The following is a 21,581-nucleotide window of genomic DNA, read 5'->3' on the forward strand; positions in this document are numbered from 1 at the left end:
TTTCTGAACGGATCTAATATTAGCACGGTATCTCCTAATTTTTAAAAATGTGGGTGTCTGTGTTAAAGAACCTAGCTCCACGTTTAGGTGCTCAAATTGGCCAAATCCCTTGAGCCTGCTCTTGTTGCTAAGATCACGTACCTTTCATCATGCCTCTAGGCTAGGAGGATTCCAAAACCTTATTCTCACATATGTCGCTCTTATTAAAAGAGAAATGAGGGAGTGTTCATCTATAGTACACCAAAGGGCTCTCTTCTAAACAAGAGCCATAGCTTAGTAGCTTCTCTTGCTTCCTGTGGTTGCTTTTCATAAGGATTTTAATTCACAAAACAGAAATATTGTTAGAGAGCCTACCTGCATGTTACTTCCCCACTGAGCCTTGCCCTCCAGTAGGGAGTCCAGAACAGCCCTGCTTGGTTCTTCAGCTGCAGGATCATTCCCACTCACCACGTAGTAGGATGACCTCACTCTCTTGAAAAACTCTACATCAACATTCTTGCTATTACTGTGGTTGGGAATATATACCAGGTCCAAGTACACTGGAGGTCCTGGAGGCACAGCTGTGGATTTTGCTGGTTTACTATTTCCAGGTCCTTTTAAAATAAGAACAAAAGCCTGTCATTTATTGGTGAAAACAAACATTTATTAGCTACCAATATACCATTAAAGGTGACATTCTTTTTTGAGAGGATTAGAGTTAGTACCTGCGTCACACAGCCATTGCTGTATTCCTGTGCACTCTGATGCACTTATGTTGTTATCCTATTATATCTAATAGCATATTCTAATTTGGTTATATCCCATATATGTTTTATTGGGAGAAAAAGAACAGAATAAACTTAACTAGCTACTGATACAACAAAAATTCATTACCGGTATGGGCAATCATTTGAACTGTATTCAAGAATGATCATTATTAAGTATTCAAGAATTATCCAGTCACTGTGATTACTGAATTACCATTCAATTAATGAGATTATTTTTTCTCGAACAATAATAGCTACAGGACCTTGGAATTCTCTTGCATGCTTGATAACACAACTCTCTGACACTTTCTTTTCAAGACATCAGTGTCGTAACTCAAGGCCAATCCTGCTTGCTTTACTCATGCAAACTGTCCCATTTACTTCAATGGGACTATCTGAGTGTGAAAAAAACCAGTGTTTGGCTCTCAGTTATAGTATGCAGGTTTAGAACCTGTCTTGGGACTCTTGAGGCATCATTATGACAAGGATGGGAGATAACTGTTGATATCCTAGGAGTATCTTGCAGGAGCCTACTATATGTACGCAAAGCTAGAAGAAAGGGAGGGAGGAACTTGGAGCACACTGAAACCTTCCCAAGAGAAGACCCAAAGGAACCAGAAAAAAATTATCAGCTGTACAGTAAAGATAGTCTTTAAAAACACTGAACTACTTTGTACTCGAAACCTCACAGGGACATTTTAAAGTAGTCACTTAAGACCAAGGGTTGCCTACTGGAGTGGATTGTTAGTATGAAGGACAGCATCTCCTCTCAAAGACTATTTTATATGGAGAGTGGAGGGAAGGAAACTGCACAGATTTTCCTCTAGTTTTCATTTCTTTATTCTAACTCATCCCAGCCTTATTATATTCTCCTGACTTATGAAAGGAGTGATCACAGTTGGCATATACACATGTCAAAAGTAATCTTTTCTAAATTCCTGCAATAGTATGCAAAATATAGGATTAATTTTCAAAGACAGCATGTACAATTGTGCCCACACATTTGAGCACCCAACACTTAATGTACACAAAAATTTGATGGAGGTTTAGATACTCAGAAATCAGCTCTTGTGTGGATGGGGCAAGTTACATGTCTAAATAACTACATGCATGTGCAAACATCTAATCTGTGCTACCCAACTGAACGTTTATGCACATAGGTTAGGTAGATGCAATTAAGTATGCCTACTTTTGAAAATCTGGCCCTATACTACCAAGTTTGGGGAAAGCTTCATTTTGTTACCAAGTCTTAGGATGCATGTGTCCCAAAAAGAGGGTTTTAATTGGGAAAAAAAAAGTGTAAATTCTTGACATTTCAACAATAATATTATAAAAGACACTGTTATTATCATGCACAGGATAATGGCATGAGCTGGAATCATAACTTGATCAATAACAAAACCTGTTCTATTAATCTCAGTGTGTTACAAAGAGTGCAGTTAAAGTACTAAGTGACCTATGCAATATATTTTTCATGAATTCACAGATTTTTAAAGCCAGAGAGGCCCACTGTGAACATCTAGCCTGACCTCCTACTGAACACAGGCCATAGTATTTCCCTGAATTAATTTCTGCTTCAAGTCCAATAGCTGTCATTGGAACTAGAGCACAATTTTTAGAAAAGCATCCAAACTTGATTTTAAAATTTCCAGTAAGGGAGAATCTACCACAACCCTTGGTAAATTGTTCCCAAGGCTAATTATCCTCATTGTTACAAAATTGTAACTTATTTCTAGTCTAAATTTGTGTAACCTCAGCTTACAGCCATTGGATCTTGTCATACCTTTGTCTGCTAGACTAAAGAGCTTTCTGTTATCAAATTTCTGTTCCCCATGTAGGTGCTCATAGCCTGTGATCAAGTCACCCCTTAACCATCTCTTTGTTAAAATGAGCAGATTGAGCCCCTTGAGTCTTTCAATATAAAGTATGTTTTCAAATTCTTTAATCACTCATGCCTCTTCTCTGAATCCACTCCAATTTTTCAGCATCCTTCTTGAAGTGCGGACATCAGAATTGGACACAATACTCCAGTAGCAGTTGCATATTTCATAATCTTATGTTATAAAAAATATATAGTTTCTGTTCCAGCACTACAGCATGCACTACAGATTTTTTTGTTCTCAGAATATACTTGACACCAGGCAGTAGTTCAGTGGGGAATGAAATGTGCTATGGACTGCATCTTAGTGCAGCTCCAGAAAGAATGTACCAACTATTCTTCTGCATTGGAAGGCCAAGAATAGTGCAGCAGCAGACGCATAGGGAGGCTAGAGATGGTGGAGTGCCAGTTTGCTAGGAACATATCCTCGTCCTGCAGCTTTTGCACAGGTGAACTAGGGAAGGAAAAGGTTTTCTATACCCTCCTCTCTCTGCCTGAGATAGCACAGATTTTGCTCAAAAGGTGCAATTTCTCTATATGGGATGAAATACATAGTCTAGTAGAAATACATTCTATTTCTGTTGTGATAATAATAAGCCACTCAAGATTTGTTTTTTTTAATGTAATCAAGTAATATAAAGTTAAGCGTGGATTCATGATCAAGCCAGGAAAAAATTACTTAACCCATAAAACAAATCAAATCCCACATACAACAAATTGATCAATATCTGAATTTTTAGATTTTATCTATATCTGTACAGAGATATTTCTGTTTTAACCATAATTTTTGTACCGCAACTGAAAACCACAGTATTTTCTATCAGATTCTGCAGGCTCCTAGCTGCAGGATAGGGTGCATTGTATTACAGATTATCCTTTAGTTCAACAAGCCCTCAGGGTAAGCCCTGCAGGGGAACTGTGCCTTTTCAACTATCTACCCTGTAAATGAGATTTACAGTTTCATTGAATGAACAGGAACGTCTGTAGGAAATGATCTCCCTATATGTTTAGTAAACCACCACCATCAGAATGTAGCCAGACTTCATGGAAGTGCATGCTTAGATAACTGCCTGTCTTTTGAATACTTAATAAGGAATAATGCACTGGCACAGTAAAACACATCTAATTTCCTATTACACTCACACAACTCAAACTAATTAATGGGGCTTGTTCACTTTACAATTTTATGTCTAAATTATGTTTATAATGAAGAGAATAGTTGCTTACTATTCATTTAACTTTTCACATAGCAATTTTCAGCTTAGCCAGCTGGCTAACAAATTGGACAAATAATAATTGCACTCTATATTTCATACACTGCCTCGCTAATTGTTTGATATCTGAGCAAATTAACACATCTAAATAATTATTGGCTTTTTCCAGATTAAAGAGTTGATTCAGTGAATTTAATTAATTTAAATGTGAAACCTTATACTATAGATTTTTAATAAACATGGATTTTCCTCAGGCACACCTCGCAGGCCAGATGATCAGCTGATGAAATATCAACATAGCTCAATTATACCAGCTGAGAATCTGGCCCCACATCTTTTCGTGATACACACAGGTCCTGATCTTTCCTTACCTGAAGTTGCAATCTTTGCAGACTTCGATGTTGTGGAATTTGTTGCATTCTTGGCCTCCTTATCTTTTTCCTCAACACGGGAAGATTTTACTTCTGGAATAGAGATATTTTTCGCTGCTTTCTCCACAGACTCTTTTTTCTTTGGAGAAGCTGTTCTGGAAACTTTGTCTAAAGATTCCTTTAAGCCACCTGGCTTTGGTGAAGCCACCTGCTTTGATTTCCCATCACTTTTTTTGGCAGGTGAGGAAGACTTGGTCTTCGTACCCAGCTTTTTAGTTTTGGTCTTTTCTTTCAGATCCTTCTTCAAAGGTTTGCCTAAATTCTGATCAACAGGCAAAGCTTCTGGGTCTACCATTGAGACATCTGGGTGCCGGGGTGAAGGACTGCGGTCTTGCATTGGGACTGGTGGAGGGTCAATATGTTTGTATGTAATTGTTTTATCAGTTGGAATGGTTTCAGATTCATCTTCTGAGTCAATGTTAGCATCTGCAGTAATAGAAGGGCATTCTTCAGTCTCTGGGGGAACATCTGAATCGGTCTGAGATGGAGCAGACTCGCTTACTGAGGTGGGAGGAGTTTCATCACACTGGCGTGCTTGCTGTTTTCCTCCTGACGGTGGCTGGGCTCCTCCAGACTGGGTTAATGGCTTTTCTTGTTCTTGAGACTGTTCTTCACTTGCAAACCACTCCAGGGGATTGGGGTTGATAAATGAGGGTGAAAGTTCAGTTTTGGGATGCTTGTATTCACAGGAAGACACAAGGCATAAATCGACATCTTGACGGGTTTCTGCTAGAGATGATTTTTCTGCAGCAAAATGTACATCTGTCTTATAGGAGTAACTAACAGCCTCAGGCGACCTTGTTGTTTTCCCAGGTGTCTCATAGGCATAGCTAACAGCCTCAGGTGATCTCGTTGATTTCCCAGTTGTCTCGAAGGAGTAATCCATGACTTCAGGTGACCTGGTGGTTTTCTCTGTTGGCTCATAGGAATAACTTACAGCCTCAGGTGACCTGGTGGTTTTCCCAGTTCTCTCATAGGAGTATTCCACAGCTTCAGGTGACCTGGTGGTTTTCCCAGTTCTCTCATAGGAGTATTCCACAGCTTCAGGTGACCTGGAGGTTTTCTCTGTTGGTTCATAAGAGTATTCTACAGCTTCAGGTGATCTGGTGGTTTTCCCAGTTCTCTCAAAGGAATAATCCATGGCTTCAGGTGACCTGGTGGTTTTCTCTGTTGGCTCGTAGGAGTAACTAATAGCCTCAGGTGACCTGGTGGTTTTTCCAGTTCTCTCATAAAAATAATCCATGGCTTCAGGTGACCTGATGGTTTTTTCTGTTGTCTCATAGGAGTGACTAATGGCCTCTGGTGATCTCGTGGTTTTCTCTGCTGCCTCATAGGAATAACTAAGAGCAGGTTCAGGTGACTTGGTGGTTTTCCCAGTTGTCTCATAGGAATAACTAATGGCCTCTGGTGATCTAGTAATTTTCCCAGTTGTCTCATAGGAATAACTAATGGCCTCTGGTGATCTAGTGGTTTTCCCAGTTGTCTCACAGGAATAACTAATAGCCTCAGATGACCTGGTGATTTTTTCAGTTTCATCTTTTTCTGTGGAGGCTAAAGGCTCTGGACTATGTTTTGTTAGAGAGTCTTCTACTGTGTCATGTGTTACTGAGGTATGGTAACCAAATATTTTATCTGAGGACACATGAAGTGATAGTGATGGTGAGTGACAAACAGCAGTTGTTTCTTTGATTGCAGGAGGTGAATCTGAAAAACTAGGAGAGTATAAAGGAGAGGATTCTCTTGTAGTTAAAGGAGATAAATCAGACTTTGGTGAAAGCTTTTCTCCTAGGCTCTGCATCTTTTCTGAGGTAAATGAAGAATGCAGAGGCATATCTCTGGGTGGCATAACACCTGAGAGAGTTTCCTCTTGCAGTGGAGAAGCTACCTGTGAAGGTGTATGTTCTGATGAAGTTGAGGGTGAAGCTTCAATCTGAGATACTGAAATAATCTCTGAAAGATCCTTTTCTTGAGTATAACATGTCTGCTCCACAGGTGATATCTTATGTGAAAAAGTAGGTTCCTGTATCTCTGAAGGACTATAATCTACTTCAGTTGGTCCATTTTCAGATATATGGTGTACACTAGTGCCTCCTGTGGGATGTTCTGGAGATTGTCTACTAAAGTCCATTGCCAAAGACTGCTCAGGGGACTCCTGACTGAATTCTACTGACATAGTTGACTGCTCAGGAGATCTGTGCTCTTGCACTGGTGTTCTTGATTTTGCAGTTTTAGGTGAAAAATCTGGTGGAGAAATTGACATGGGTCTCGGACATTCTTCTTTAGATGGAGACATTTCTGTTTCCTGAAAAATTGTCGGTGTTTGTACAACAGATACAGAAAGAGAATCATCAACTTCTGTAGAATGTGGTGATCCAACCTCAGCATGTAAAGAAGGAGATACATCATCTGTAGTAGGCTCTGGAAATGAACTAGTAGCAACAGAAGCTGTGGAGACAGAAGCAACTCCTTCTATATGTGAATATGTGTCTTCTGCTACAACATCATCAACGGGAGTTGCAGATTTGTCAGAGATTGTACCTTCAGATATTGACATTTTGGTGTCTTCTTTAAAAGATCCAAACTGGCTAACATCTATTTGTGTAGGAGAGATATCTCCTGCTAACTTCCTTTCATCCAAAACAAGTGGAGACTGAGAACTGGTAGCTTCAATATCCTCCATATTCTTTTCTAGACCAAAACCTTTAGCAGGCATAAACGCCATACCTTTTTCATCTTGCTGTCCTTGGAAAAGATCCACAGAGGTGACTTCAGAAACGGGGCTTATCTGAACAGGAGACTCTTCTTTTTCACTTTTCTCCTCAAAATGACCCTCAGTCAGTCTGGCAGTTGACTTTATATCGGCAGTCAAAAATGTATCATAGGAAGACTCTGAACCTATCAAAGGTGGACTTCGTAAAGGAGAGAGAACTTTTTCAATAGGCGATTCTGAGTCTGGCACAGGCTCATCCATAGGGCTTATTCTGGGTTTTGCAGTCTCATCTTTGGCATCACTAAATTCAAAACTAACTGGAGCCTCTGCTGCCTTTTCAGTGAGTTCAGAAGGAAGTTGGCTGGACTTTTCATCAGTGGGAGACTGATAATAAGGTGTGTGGCCTGCACTACCAGCAGCAGATTGTGCAGGAGACACCACTTCTAATGTTTTATCATCCGGGCTGACAGAGTGCTCTTCAATGACTTCTGGATGTTCATCAGGCAATGCAGTGAGCACTACAGGTTCAACTGATGCCTTAATCTCATTTGGGGTCAGAGAAAAGTTCACACTACGTTCACTTAGTGGTGTTTTAGCAACTGGTGATGGAGGTGATGGACTCTGAACTGGACTCTTAGCTGGGCTATGCTTTTTTTCCTCAAATGCCTGTGAAAAGGTATCTTTGATTTCTAATTTAGCAGTACTTTTGATTTCATTTTCTCTTTGATGGTACATTTCTTGAAAGGAAGATTTGCAGAATCTGTCTTCCTCTAATGAAGAAGGGGGTGAGAGAGTAGAAGCTGAAGCATTATAATCTTTACCTTCTGTGGCATCTGTTTTTGATCCTTCAGATAAACCATTGAAAGCATCATGAAGTGGAGAGAGTTTAGGTCTAGTATATTCTTGAGAATACAGTGATGTCTCATACTTAGTAACATTTACAAATTCTTGAGAAGGCGATTCACTTTCTTCGTTGTTCGTTTCATCACTCATGATATCCCGAGGAGTTGACATTTCATCCATTGGTGTTGGCTCACTGGATATTTCAATGGTAGACTGAGTATAACCTGAAGTAGCAGTGAATTCCTCATGTTGGTCTTCTCTATTTTCTTCATCGGAAACAGTTGCTTCACTTTCTGAACCGCCAGGTAAAGTCTCATCATGGATAGAAGATGCTGGTTCAACAGCTGGGGACTGAGGTTCAGAGTGTTTAGCTGGTGTGATTATGAGTAAGCCATATTTATCTTCAACTTCACCAGCCTCTGCAGCTTTGTCTACCACAGCCATAACATAATCTTCTTCAGCTTCGACTTTTTCAGTTTCCTCTTCTTCATCTCTGACATCCTCCATTTTGTCTTCGTCCTCAGCTTCTTCTTCAGTCTCTTCAGTTTCTGCCTTTTCAACAGTCTCTTCCATGTCTTCTTCAGCTCGCTCATCCCCTGCCTCAGATTCTGCCTTTTCAACATATTTATCTTTAGTTTTAGCATATTTATCAGCTTCAGTCTCTCCCATTTCTCTTGCCATGCCAATATCCTGTTTTGTGATGCCCAATGTTGCTTTTTCTTCCTCATCTTCATCTTGTTCCTCAGCTTCCTCAGTCTCTGCCTTTTCTTCATAATCACCCGCTTCGGATGATTCCTCAAAACCAGTTCCTTCATCTTCAAATTTTTCATGGTCATCAACCCTGTGCTTTTCTACAGGCTCCAGCTCTTCAGGTGTCTGTTCACATTCACCCTCAGCTTCAGTGGTCATTATACCTTCATCAGGAGAGTCAGCAGGTCCTTCAGTATCTAGTTTTTCTTTCTGGATTTCACGTGCTTCCTTTTGTTCTGAGTCAGCTAGTTTCTCTTCACCTTCTATTAACTCTACCTGAGGCTTTGTTTCCTTTACTATTTCTACTTCTTCAGCCTTTAATTCTTCGAAGTCTTTTGTTAAATCCTCTGGTGAAGACATAAGGGATCTCTCAGCTTCAAGTTCTTTTCCATTAGCTACCACTCCAGCAGCTGCTGCTGCTGCTGCAGCGGCAACCGCTCCCACTGCAGCCACAGCAGCTTGTGTTTCACTGACCTTGCTCTCTTTCTTTACTGTCTTAATTTTGCCTTTTTCCTTTGGTTTTCCAGCAGGCCCAGCTTCCTTTTTAACAGGTTCCTCTTTCTTTTGTGCTTTAGGTTTTGTCACAGGCTTTCGGGCTTCAGTTGAAGGAGCAGGTGTTTTCTTTGTTTCTTTTGGAAGCTTTTTGGTGTCTTTTTTGGATTCTTTTTCTTCCTTTTTAATTTCCTTTTTCTCTTCTTTTTTAGCTTCCTTTTTAGCTTCCTTTTGGGGAGTTTCTTTCTTTAATTCTTTTTTAGACTCTTTTCTCTCTTCCTTTTTCACTTCCTTTTTCGCTTCTTTCTTGATTTCTTCCTTTTTAGGTTTTTCCTCTTTCTTGGTAGGTGTTTTCTCCTCTTTCTTAGAAACCTCTTTCTTTGGTTTTTCTTTTTCCTCTCTCTTTTCTTCAGATTTTACTTTCACTTCCTTTTTCACATGCTTCTCCTTTGCAACTTTTGGTTTGACATCTGCTGCTTGTTTTTCAGCAATTTCGGATTTTACTAGCTGCTCCTCCTTAACTGTCATATCTTTTTCTGTTACTAAAGGTTTTGTCTCTGCTTTTGCCGGTTTTTCCTTTTTTACTGTAGTCTTTTCCTTGCTTTCTACTTTCTGAGGCTTTTCTGGAGGACTAGGCTTTGCTGGTTCAGATGCTTCTTCTTTAGATTCTTTTCTGACAGTCTTGGTTGATAGTGTCTTTGTGGCAGGTTTGAGACTTTCCTTGCTGTCCGTTCGCTGTTTCAGCTTTGCTTGTTTCACTGCTGGGCTAGGTATGTTACCAGTAAGGTCTTTCTGTGTAACCATTGGTTGTTTAAGGAAATCTAAATGTTTGAGTTTTTCCAGTCCTTCTAGTATGTTATACTGAGTACTGTTTCCTGGAAACAAAACTCTGATTATTTTTTCTGCAGGATTTGCTGGATGCCAAACGATCAGTGATGAGACTGAGGTCAAATAGGATACTGGAATATCTACTTCCTGACCATTTGGCAGCAGTAATTCAGTTTTATCTTTACTTGTACTAGTCCACTGCTGCATAAAATACTGCATCTCTTTGCTGTTTTTGACTGGATTGAGCACATACATCTCAAGTTTGCCTACTCCCATTTTTTGAAACAGAATGATAGGATCAATGGTATTTCCTATGCTTCTAAAGAGAGGTTCTGGTTTCATAGACAACTTATTTAAATACTGGAGAGTGAAACAAGCTTCTTCTATGCTTCTTTTTACCCTAAAATTAGGATCAGGGTTTTTCAGATTTTCAGGAACATTGAGGAATACAACTCCTAAATCAGGTGAGATCAGATTTTTCATCCAGTCACTGTTGGTAGTAGAACCTTGTGACTGTTCCTCTTCTAACTCAGCTATCTTTCGTTGAAGCATGCTATTGATTCCTGGTAGATTATCATCCCCAATGTGGGTGAGCAGAATGGAATCCACTCTGTCTAAATGTCGGATAAGTTTCCAGAAGCAAGATTTTCTTTCAGATCCCCCATTAATGAGCATATTGAATCCATTCACTGCAAACAATGCAGAGTCCCCTCTTCCACCTGGGAAAATATAACAGCAGGGTTTTGAGAGCTTCAAGAAACCTCCAGATGTTGGCGGTTCCAAAATGTCAAAGGGTGATGGCACTTCTACCGATTCTGACAGATACTCTGTGAATTCAGAAAGTCCTTCCATTTCAGGCAATATGGATGCTGAGTTGAGTTTAATGTTAATGAAGTCTTGAAGGTTATGTCTGTCAAGGTTTGAATTTTTCCAATCCCCTTCCTCAGGGCAAAACAGAGTTAAACTGGCTTTGTTGGCAGGGTGTGTAGTGCTCAGTAATTCACCAATCTAGCATTGGAAAACAAAAAAGACAAAAGGGAGGTGTAAATTTATATTTCGTAATAGAAATGTCATATAAAAATATAACACAGCAAGGCTATCTTTGGGTTATAGTGCAAGCTACACTATAAGCTTCACACTAAAGATACAACATTCCTTTTTTATTCTTTTTCACATGACAGGAGCCAATTCTAGGTGCTAAAGGAATCTGTTGCTATCAGCTTATTGCTGTACTGTTTTTAAATACAAAAAAACAGACTGTGCCTGGCCTCTTCGTGGGTGCTGAAGGCACCTCTTGCATCCTTCACAGAGAGGCTGGGTACAATGGGAGTCCTTATGCTCAGAGCACAGTGTGAGGATTCCATGGTGCTGGTGCTGCTACTCAGTGCAAATGAACTATGAACCTCTCCACTTCCCCTAACCAGCCAGTAGAGCTGGTGCACCACCCAGGGGAGCACACATTATACCCTCTTTGCGGGGCATGATATATCGGTGTCCCACAGAAGCTCCAGGAGGCACACTCTGAACCACAATACTTCCTGGAGCTCTTGCTGGAGCAGGATGCTTCCGCATTATTCCCAACATGGGGCTGCATTCCACAATTCTGCCATTATTTTAATGCCTTTTGAATGGTCTGGTGCCAAAAAAAGCAGGCATCACACCAGAACTAGTTTAACGGCTGGCCAGCTCTTGACAAGAAGAGGAGCTGACAGGGGTTCTAGAAAAAGTTGTATAGTGGGGGCGCTGAGAGCCATTGAACCTGTAAACCCTGTATATGATGGAAACCACTTCAAGCCAGCAGGTGATGCAGCACCCCCAGTTCCAGCACCTATGGGAGCAGATTTACTGCTTCAAAGTTAAAAAAGAGTTGAGAACAAAACTTTTGTAAGATCATTAGGTTTCTGAAATATGGGAATTAAAGAGGCAGGTCTGCATATTCTTAATTAGTGTGCAATTTTGCAAATATACACATTTTGAATGGAACAATGGACTCCATAGCATTTATATATAATTAGATATTAAAAAGGCTATAAAATGGCAGTTGTATTAACACCATATGTTCAGTAATTAATCTCTGAACAACAGAGCATACATTATATATCAACTTATGTATGTAAACTCAGAGCAAAAAAGAGAGAAAAAAAACAGCTGAGTGTTGTGGCTAAAAATCCTTTTGACAACATTTTGATTTAAAACAATCACGGACCACATTCTGAGTTCTTTTGCCAGTTTAAATCCAGAATAACTCCACTGATTTCTCCAGTGTTGAACAACATTCTGAGACCCAAAACAGACACTGAACTGGAGGCTTCTATGAACAAAGAGTCCTGTGTTCAGTACCAAAAGCTAGTATTCTGTTCCACTCTGAATTGAAGGCATATGTTTGGTGGTCTCAGATTAGTAAACAGAAAATAAAAGTACATAATATTTCAACCCTTCGCTGACAAATTTCCTCTTTTCAGTTTGCTCTCAGAGTTCAGAAATCAGCACAGCTACGAAATGGCTCCAAACTGAATCAGTCCTGCGGACTGGCATGCAAATAAGCACACCAGGGCCAAATTCTACCCTTGGATACACATGAAAACTCCCACTGCAGTCAATGGTAGTTGCATATGTGCATCTGAAGACAGAATCTGGCATCAAATGTTTCCCTTGGCTTCCAAAAGTCTCATATCTAGCAAAGACAGAAAGCTCATATCTTGAAAGTGGATAATGGTTTTCCCAGACTAGGATCTGATAGTGACTAATAATTTATTAAAAGACACCAAAACATATTCTGTTTGTGAGCCAAAACAAATTGTGGCTAGAAACGCCAGCTAAATGGTGACAGGGTGCTGCAAGTCTCTCCTTTGCTGCCATTGGGGGCCTGTTGGGAGAACAGCAATAAAATGTTACTGGACCCAGTACTGTCTCTGTAAACAGACGAGAAGGGGGATTCAGAACTCCTGAATAACCTTGTACTTAGTATTCTGCACTGGCAGTGCACAAACTCCTGCCCGCTAGGATCAATGAGTTACATGAACCTGACTGAATTACATCAGCCCCTTATCATCAAGAATGGTTTTTACAAACCCAGTGTGGCCTCCAGACTTAAATCCCAGTTACAGGGTAATCCCCACTGCATACAGAGTTTCCATTTGTTTTATTGTAAATAAAGTATATGCAGGAGACTTCAACTAGCTCATGACAAAGATATTACAAAACTGTTCAAGCATCTTTTTTTTTTAATAATTCAGTCAAATAACTGAATATGGAGACCAAATGTCAATGTAATTTGTGAGAGAGACAAGGTGGGTGAGATAATGTCTTTTATTGGAGCAGTTTATGTTGGTAGAAGAGACAAGTTCTTGATTTCCAGAGAGCTCTTTTTCTCTGTTGAGCTCAAAAGCTCGTCTCTTCCACCAATAAAAGATATTGCCTCACTCACCTTGTCTCTCATGTATCCTGGGACCAACATGGCTACAATAACGCTGCAAATGTAACTGAAGCATATTCACCATCTTGCAAAGTATTACAAAATACTTTTCAGGAATAGTCAATTGTAATTTATATCTACAAGAAAGACTTTTATAAAGATGATTTAGACTAGACTAGAGCTGAACAAACTGAAAATTTTGGACCATAAACTGGATTACCAAGAGGAATAGAGAGTACTATAATAATTAATGTTGTGTGTCTAGGAGATGTTTCATTTCAGTGGAACTCTGAAGATCTGTGTGTTTCTTGCTCTCCTATTTTTGTTGTTATGGAATTTATTTTTAGAATTTAGTGAAAGTAAAATTCAACAGAAACACAGAATGAGATGGTGGATGTTATCCACACAAAAATAATCTACCCAGTGTGTATGGGTGAGTAACGAATAAAAGCAGAAAAGGAATAAAATCTCAGAACAGCTGTTTTATGTTCACAAGTCATCCTTACTAAGTATATAAACCAACTTATATAAGAGTATAAATAAATCTTATCCAAACATCAGACATAGCTTTGTTTGGAAGAGAGCAAAGACAGGACAAAAGGGAGGGAGGAAAGAGTAAAAGGAGGAAAATGGGAGAGTCATATTAATGGCAATCATAGAGAAAGGATGGAAGGGGTAGAGTGGAGAGAGAGGAGGTGAGGACAGGCAAACTGCAGCAGTAAAATTAAGCGCATCTGAGTGGGATACAGATGGTGCCTAACTCCTTGTGCTGGGCTTCTGCTGAGGGGTAAGATTCAGTCTATAGAACACACATTATTATGGGAAGATAAAGTGACATGAAGTGCTCTTTATTCAGATCAATGAGACAAAGTTTGATGGAGGGATAGTGATAATTCAGTGCCTCTGATTTGGATGCAGATGATGGTTTCCCATGTAGGGAAAATTTTCTGGCAAGATCAAAGATTGTATGGGAAGAAGGTGGGTGAGTGGTCACTGAATTAGTGATGTTGACCGTCTGCAGTCTGGAAGATAATAAGTCATTCAAGATTTTGTTTTACAATGATGAGAGGGATAAGTATGTGATCACATTAAGCCACTGGTAGGGCTGACCAGTGAAAAAGTGGGTGAACAGCAGTTTTAGACACAAATTCCTTCAGAGTGGAGTAGCAAGTTCAGGAATACACTGAAAAATGGCTTTGATGGAAGAGCTGATTTTAAGGTTAAATTGGGTACATGAATCTTGGAGACTAGATCTACATTTGAAATGGTATAATGCAGTGGTCCCCAAACTGTAGGGCATGAAAGAACATTTGAGGAGGCATGGTGCTGTTCAGGCCAGCCCCCACAGGGGGGAGGGGGAAAGTGAGCGGGGAGCACCACCCAGCACCGCTATGTCCCCAGCTCCACTCTGGACCTGGGCTGTGCTCCAGCCCTGCCCCCAGCCTCAGCCACAGCCACGGCTCTGCTCCTGGACCCCATCTCTGCTCCCAGCCCCGCTCTGCCCCCTGCTCCACCCACAGCCCAGCTCTGCCCTTATTCCCTCTCCGCCTCCAGGCCAGCTCCACTTCAAGCTCCAGCTCTTCCCCCATCCCCAGTTCTGCTCCCACCTCCACCTTCAGCCCAAACTCCTCTGCTGGGCCAACTGTGAAGTTATGGAGGGGAGCATGGAAGTTTCCATTACTGGTAAGGGGATGGGGTGAACAAGAAAAGTTTGGGCAGCACTGGTATAATGGAACCATCCTCTGAAGATCCAATAATATTTTAATATTCTATTGCTCCCAAAGGTTGCTTCTGAAGTTTCTTTTCCTACTCACCAGGGATAAGTTGTTTCAAAGAAGAAAATTGGCTAGAGGAAACTCTTTGCCAGAGGATGTCGTGAAGGCCAAGATTATAACAGGGTTCAGAAAAACTAGATAAATTCATGGAGGATAGGTCCATCAATGGCTATTAGCCAGGATGGGCAGGGATGGTGTCCCTAGCCTTTGTTTACCAGAATGGGCGACAGGGAATGGATCATTTGATGATTACCTGTTCTGTTCATTCCCTCTGGTGCACCTGGCACTGGCCACTGTCAGAAGACAGGATACTGGGCTAGATGGATCTTTGGTCTGACCAAGTATGGCCGTTCTTATGCAGGGTTCCTTTTGAGAGGGACAGGTGAGTTTGAAAAGAAAGTAGTTTGGGTAGAAAAGAAAGGCAAAGTTTGACCCTCCTTACTTGACAGCTCTAGTGGATTGTACCAGTAAGTATGTTACATGTTAGGAATCCACCTGACCATGTCTCTCAAATGGTAGGCTACACAGTAAAACAGAAGATCAGATAGACTTAGTCTGTCATTTTACCGAGACCTCTTTAATTATCTAGTGGGAAACGCTTGAGCTCTTTTAGCCACATTAAATAAATTGTGAAAAAATTAGACTGAGAACTTTAAAAGGAACATGCATATAGTGTAGAGAGTCTGTGGGCTATATTACTTGAAGAATTTCAGCTTTGTTAATGAAGAGCATAGGTAGTTTCACCCATTTTTTAATTTCATTGCTATGTTTTCAGAGCTCTCCTCTCAGTTACATAAATGCATACCTATGAACTTCAGTGGAGTTATACTGGTGCCCATGAAAGCAGAATTTGGCCCACAGTTTCTGTCTAGAGATGTTGGACCAAATTCTGTTCACAACTACTCCCATGCAACCCCACTGTCTCAGATGTTGCCAAGGTGTAACTTCCTATTATCTTTTTAGATCCAAGGAAAGATTCCTTGATACCAAGGAAAGATATCTGTTTTTGAAAACACTGTTTGTTCACACAGAGATAGATTTGTTAAAATGAATCAGTGTGGATTTCTCATTTTTTGCAGTGACTTGGTTGCTCAGAGGGAGAGTGAATCAGATACGTGGGGCAGCCAATGTAAAATAATGATTTCAAATTGTGAAGAGCTGCTGTTAGGACACTGGAATTGGATGTCTACAGCGATTTGGTAAGGGAGAAGTTGAAAATCATATGGCAGGCATTGCCTGTGGAAAGATCTGGATTTCTGAATTGGATTCAGCAGCAGATTTCCCCACCTGCAAGGAATGACTTATTTACTCAACTGAAAATAGATTACTTGAAGACAGTCTTAGACCAATGGCCAAATGGCCAAAACATAGAGAAAGAAACCTTCAATCTCCCAAAGTAAACGTCAAATCTTATCCTGTGCTGTATTAAGGGAGCAAGGCGGCATAGGATTCCTCTTCCCCTCTAGAGTAACTATGCCAACGGGTGTATCACAACCCCTAAAAGGAGCTGTCTCCCATTTAAGGCGCATGGCCAGGCCCCTACCAGCTAGTATGTATGCTGCCATTATCCAGGAGTGCACACTGCTCCTTTTTAAAAGGGCAACAGAGTGTGCCCCACTATCCAGTGTGTCTGCCACCACGAACCATTCTCACAGCACCTGTAACTAACAGCCAAGCTAACTACTCCATTTCCCTTCCCACAGTTTGGTTTTCTACAAGTAAGGATAGGATTTGGCCCTAATTTTGTGTGGATTTTTAAAATTACATTGTTTTATTAATCAGCCAGGGAGGCAGTACATTGTGGCTTATATCTTGTCACACACTTGTACATGATGCTAATTTTTAGACGTCACATTTGGTTTCAGATATTATGAACCTGTCCTTCCCTTGATGGTACAGCGCAGCTCCCTCTGAAGTCAACGCACCCCTGAAACTGAGAGCCAAACTAGACTAGCTCTTACTGAGAGACATAGCTAAGCTATATGTTTTGAGGGCTGGAATTCCAAATCTCACTCTTCTGAAATACTCCTAGTTAATGTTGAAAAATAAAATTCCAGTAATGAGATTTTATTGTTCATTTAAACATATACTTTTACAGAACAGTCAAATTAAGTCTGACAGCTTATTTACCATGGGTTCCTGTGCCCTATGGGAGCTTGATGACACAGTGTATTAAACAAGACAGAATAATGATTACAAACAGAATTAAATACTGGTGTATTTACTGGGTAGCTGCTTATAATTTTTGGTATATAATAGACACTCACTTTACAGATTTCTCAGACCAAATTTTAAATACTATGCAGCAAAACAAAACGATATGTGGTGAACATATCAATTGTTAATTCTACAGACTGCTGTGTGTCTTATTTAATGTTATCTACCAGGTAGTTGCTATCAGGCAAGAACTGATGTAAACAAGGTGTCAAACTTAATTGGGTTGCCTTGTAAAAGTACACTGAATAATAATACTCCCCTTTTTTTTATTTCGTAAAGTTATTATTGCAATTTGCCAAATTAAAATTTAATTTTGTTGTTACATCAAAACTAAAGTAATGAAATAGACATTTTGAAGAAAATTGTGTAAAGAGGGCCAAAGGACACCAACCCTGAGGCATCAATGCTAGTTTCAAGTATATCAAGGTTGCCATTGTCAATGCATCTAAAAATATGTCATCACACTAAAACGTAATGAAAGACATTTTGTTAAGGACAAACCTCTTGATCAGTGAAGATCTCAATGAAGTTCTGGAATGAGAAAGATCCTGATTGGAGAATGAGCTCTCCTGTGTTTTCAAAGCACTGGCCAGTTAGTACAAGAAGCTTGTGTCTTGCAGCATCTGTGATCATTAAGCGCACCTAAGGTGAAGAACAAAAGCACAAAAATTAAATGCAGTTACCACATTTCCAACCTTCCTCTTCTGTCCAAACCCTGCTTTGCCTAATTTCAAACCCACCCACCCATTACTGGGTTTCTACCCTGTGACGTTGCACTCCATATGTTTTATGGAAATATGCTTATGAGCGTGAATATGATGCAACTGGAATATGCTTTATGCAAAAGGTCTCTTGTAAGGTATCATAACAAAGGTTATAAACTACTGAATATATTCTTCCCATTTGTATGCATGTATCATTCTTGTATCTGAAGCTAGAAATATGAAGACTCTGAGGTCTTATTGTAATTATGCAAAGTGTGGGCCATTAATGGTGGTGTAGAATCTTGATGGCTCCCATTGACTAGGTCCATTGGTTGTAAATGGTTTATTTACCTGCAAGCCTTCCTCTATACCCGTGGGCCAACCCAGGAAGAATAGAGACTAGGGGGTCTTACAGTGACATGTGACCATGTCACATGATACTGGAATCCATCTTCATCCTTGTACTTTTCCATTGATGAGGTGGGGGTGAGGACAAGCATAGACGAAAGATTCCTGCCTTGCGCCAAAGCTATAAAAGGGGGTGGAGCACGACAAATGGGGCTGCCAGTCATGAGAAAATCCCTGCTTACCACCTGAGATGTCTGCTGGAACTAACAAGGACTGTACTGGGGAAAGGACTGGGCCCAGACTAGGAAGGAGTCTAGTCTGTGAAAGAAGCTTATTGGACATCTCTGAGAGTGAGCTATTACCTGTAATCAGTTTATTAATGTACTAGGCTTAGACTTGCATGTTTTTGCTTTATTTTGCTTGGTGACTTACTTTGTTCTGTCTGTTATTACTTGAAACCTCTTAAATCCTACTTTTTATACTTAATAAAATCACTTTTGTTTATTAATAACTCCAGAGTAAGTGATTAATACCTGGGGGAGCAAACAGCTATGCATATCTCTCTATCAGTGTTATAGAGGGCGGACAATTTATGAATTTACCCTGTATAAGCTTTATACAGAGTAAAACGGATTTATTTGGGGTTTGGATCCCATTGGGAACTGAGTGTCTGGGTGCTGGAGACAGGTAACCTGCTGAGCTGTTTTCAGTTAAGCCTGTAGCTTTGGGGGCCGTAGACCAGACCCTGGGTCTGTGTTGCAGCAGGCTAACGTGTCTGGCTCAACAAGACAAGGTTCCTGAAGTCCCAAGCTGGCAGGGAAAACAGGCTTAGAGATCATTTCAGCACATCAGGTGACAGTCCCAAGGGGGTCTCTGTGACCATACTCATCACAGTGACGTAGTTGGCAGGATATGTGCACAGCTGTTTGCTTTGAGACTCTGGAAATGATTTTAAGGGAGTGGTGGCTATAGAACAGACAAAGTGGTTATTGGTTTGGTATTTTCTGTTGGCTTATTGTGGGTAAGGGAAATAGGGACAGAAAAGTAAGCAAAATGAGTGAGTAAAGCTCAGAAGAAGCTAGAACTACACAACGTGAAGACTGTTGAGAAGGAATATGAACACAAAAGGCAGATGGAATTAAGACAAATGGAAATTGATGTGCAAATTGCCAGGGAGAAAGCTGCTCATGAAAGAGCCACGGAGTTAAAATAAAAGAACTTGAGACCCAGAAGCAGGCTCAAATTGAAGCACAAAAACTGCCCTGGAACTCAGGCAGCTGGAGGCTGATAAAGAAAAGGCTGCCCACCAGCAAACCCTGGACTTAAAAGACAAAGAAATTGAGGCCCAGAGTTGAGCAAAAATTGAGACCCAGAAGCATGAACTGGTTGTAATGGAGTAGAAAAGGCAGAACCCTTCAGCAGCTGGCTCCACTTCCCCCAAAAATCCACAAATGGGAATGGTTATGCCCGCTCTGTGATGAATCCAGTAATATTGCCGAATATTTCCTCACCTTTGAGAGACTGTGCACTCTCCATGCGATTCCTGAGGATCAAAAGATGACTACTTTGGTTGCAAAATTGACAGGGAGAGCTCTGGACATATGCAATAAGATGCCTATTGCTTATGCTTCAAACTATGGTATATTTAAGGAACTGGTTTTGAAACAGTTTCAGATTACACCTACAACCTACAGGGTTAAATTCGGGAGCCTTACAAGGGGAACTGGATTAAGTAATGTGGCTTATATAAATAAAACAAGGGATTTGTTAGACAAGTGGATGAGGGGAAAAGGCATTACAAACTTTGAAGAAATGTGTGATTTGGTTGCTCAGGAGCAGTTCCTGAATATGTGCAGTGATGATGTAAAACAATATTTGTGGGACAAAAAGGTGGATGCGGTGAGTGAGTTAGCTTGTTTTGCAGACTCTTATGAGCAATCACAAGCTGCAATTAAACATAAACCACTGGCAGAGGGGTACAGGGTTGGTGGAAAGCAGAATCACTGTTTTACCTCTGGGGAAAAAGGAGGCTGGACGTTCACCTCCCAATTCCCCTGTTACTCGTCCCAAGTCTCCTGTATAAGCAGAGGAGCCCAGAAGGTGCTATCATTGTAATTCCACTGAGTACCTGAGGAATAAATGTCCTGGGCTGAGTGGGAACAGGCAGCCAGTAACACATGGAACTTCTGCTTCTCAGAGCACAGGGGCATTCCAGACTATTGTCTCTTACCACACAGGATTTGTAAAGGTTGCTTCTACACAACCAAGCAGTGAGCATATGAACGCTATTAAGCTTAATGACAAAGTGCTCCAAGGTTGGAGGGATACTAGTGCAGAGATTTCTGTGGTCAGGAGGGACCTGAACCATGAGAAGGATTTGTTAACAGGAAAAATGACAGAATTAGAACTGTTGGGAGGTTATAAGGTCCTTGCCCCTTTAGCTAAGGTACATATGTAAACTGGTGATTTGCAGGCTGAACTGACTTGTCACAGCAGAGGCACACAATTTTGTACTGTTTCTACTGGGGAATGACTTTTCTGATGTGGCAGAACCTGTCCCAGTGTTTGTTAGCAGCAAGAAGGAATCTTGTGCTGAAAGCCCCAGATGGGAGGGTGAAGTCACAGGTGCTGCTGGGGAAATAGGAGAGTGTCTCTTTAATTCCCCTGTAGCAGTGGAAAAATGGGCTGTTGAGGGCAGGGATGGTTGAGACCAGTTCCTGTAACCCAGGGGCTCAAGGCAGGTCCCTGTGGGAGGGGGTGGATACAGCCAGCTCCTGTCCTGTCATCATCTCTCTGGGGGAGGAGGATGTTCCATCTTGTAATGGGGAGACCATCGCAGCTGCTGACTGCCAGGAAGTTGCAGTTCAGCAGGGGACAGGCCCTGCCCTAGGATGCAAAGGGACATGTATCCCAGAGATGGAAGTTGGGGTCCTGACGACCGCTGCGATAGGAACAGACCCCAAGGGCTCTGTAGCTGGAAGCATGCCCAACCTGAGTGAAAGGGGGCAGATTTTGCTGGCCAGTGAAGGGTCTGTCACAGCTGGTAGCTGTGAGCCCACAGCTGGATCAGGGTCACCTTCCCTTTTGGAGGACACAGGGCTGTCTGCGCTAGGGGGGAATCCAGAGAGAGAAGTCCAGATGGAAGGTGAGGGGGGACATGAGGGTCTGCTCACCTTTTGTAGGAAGGCATTTCCCCAGGAGGAGGATGAAGGATCTGCATGCGAAATGC

The 21,581-nt window shown here is 41.1% G+C and overlaps 1 protein-coding gene across 1 annotated transcript in view; it reads right to left on the reverse strand.

Moving 5' to 3' along the window:
• The window catches only part of MAP1B (microtubule associated protein 1B), a 97,632-nt gene that overhangs the window by 7,240 nt on the left and 68,811 nt on the right, over window positions 1-21,581 (reverse strand). Inside the window, exons 4-6 of the mRNA XM_073344314.1 lie at window positions 17,802-17,942; window positions 4,211-10,901; window positions 355-593 (exon numbers count right to left, since the gene is read on the reverse strand). Of these exons, the coding sequence (XP_073200415.1) occupies window positions 355-593; window positions 4,211-10,901; window positions 17,802-17,942 (7,071 nt within the window). The remainder of the gene's footprint in view (window positions 1-354; window positions 594-4,210; window positions 10,902-17,801; window positions 17,943-21,581) is intronic.

Source organism: Lepidochelys kempii, chromosome 5 (genome assembly GCF_965140265.1).
Source record: "Lepidochelys kempii isolate rLepKem1 chromosome 5, rLepKem1.hap2, whole genome shotgun sequence".
Classification (NCBI taxonomy): domain Eukaryota; kingdom Metazoa; phylum Chordata; order Testudines; family Cheloniidae; genus Lepidochelys; species Lepidochelys kempii.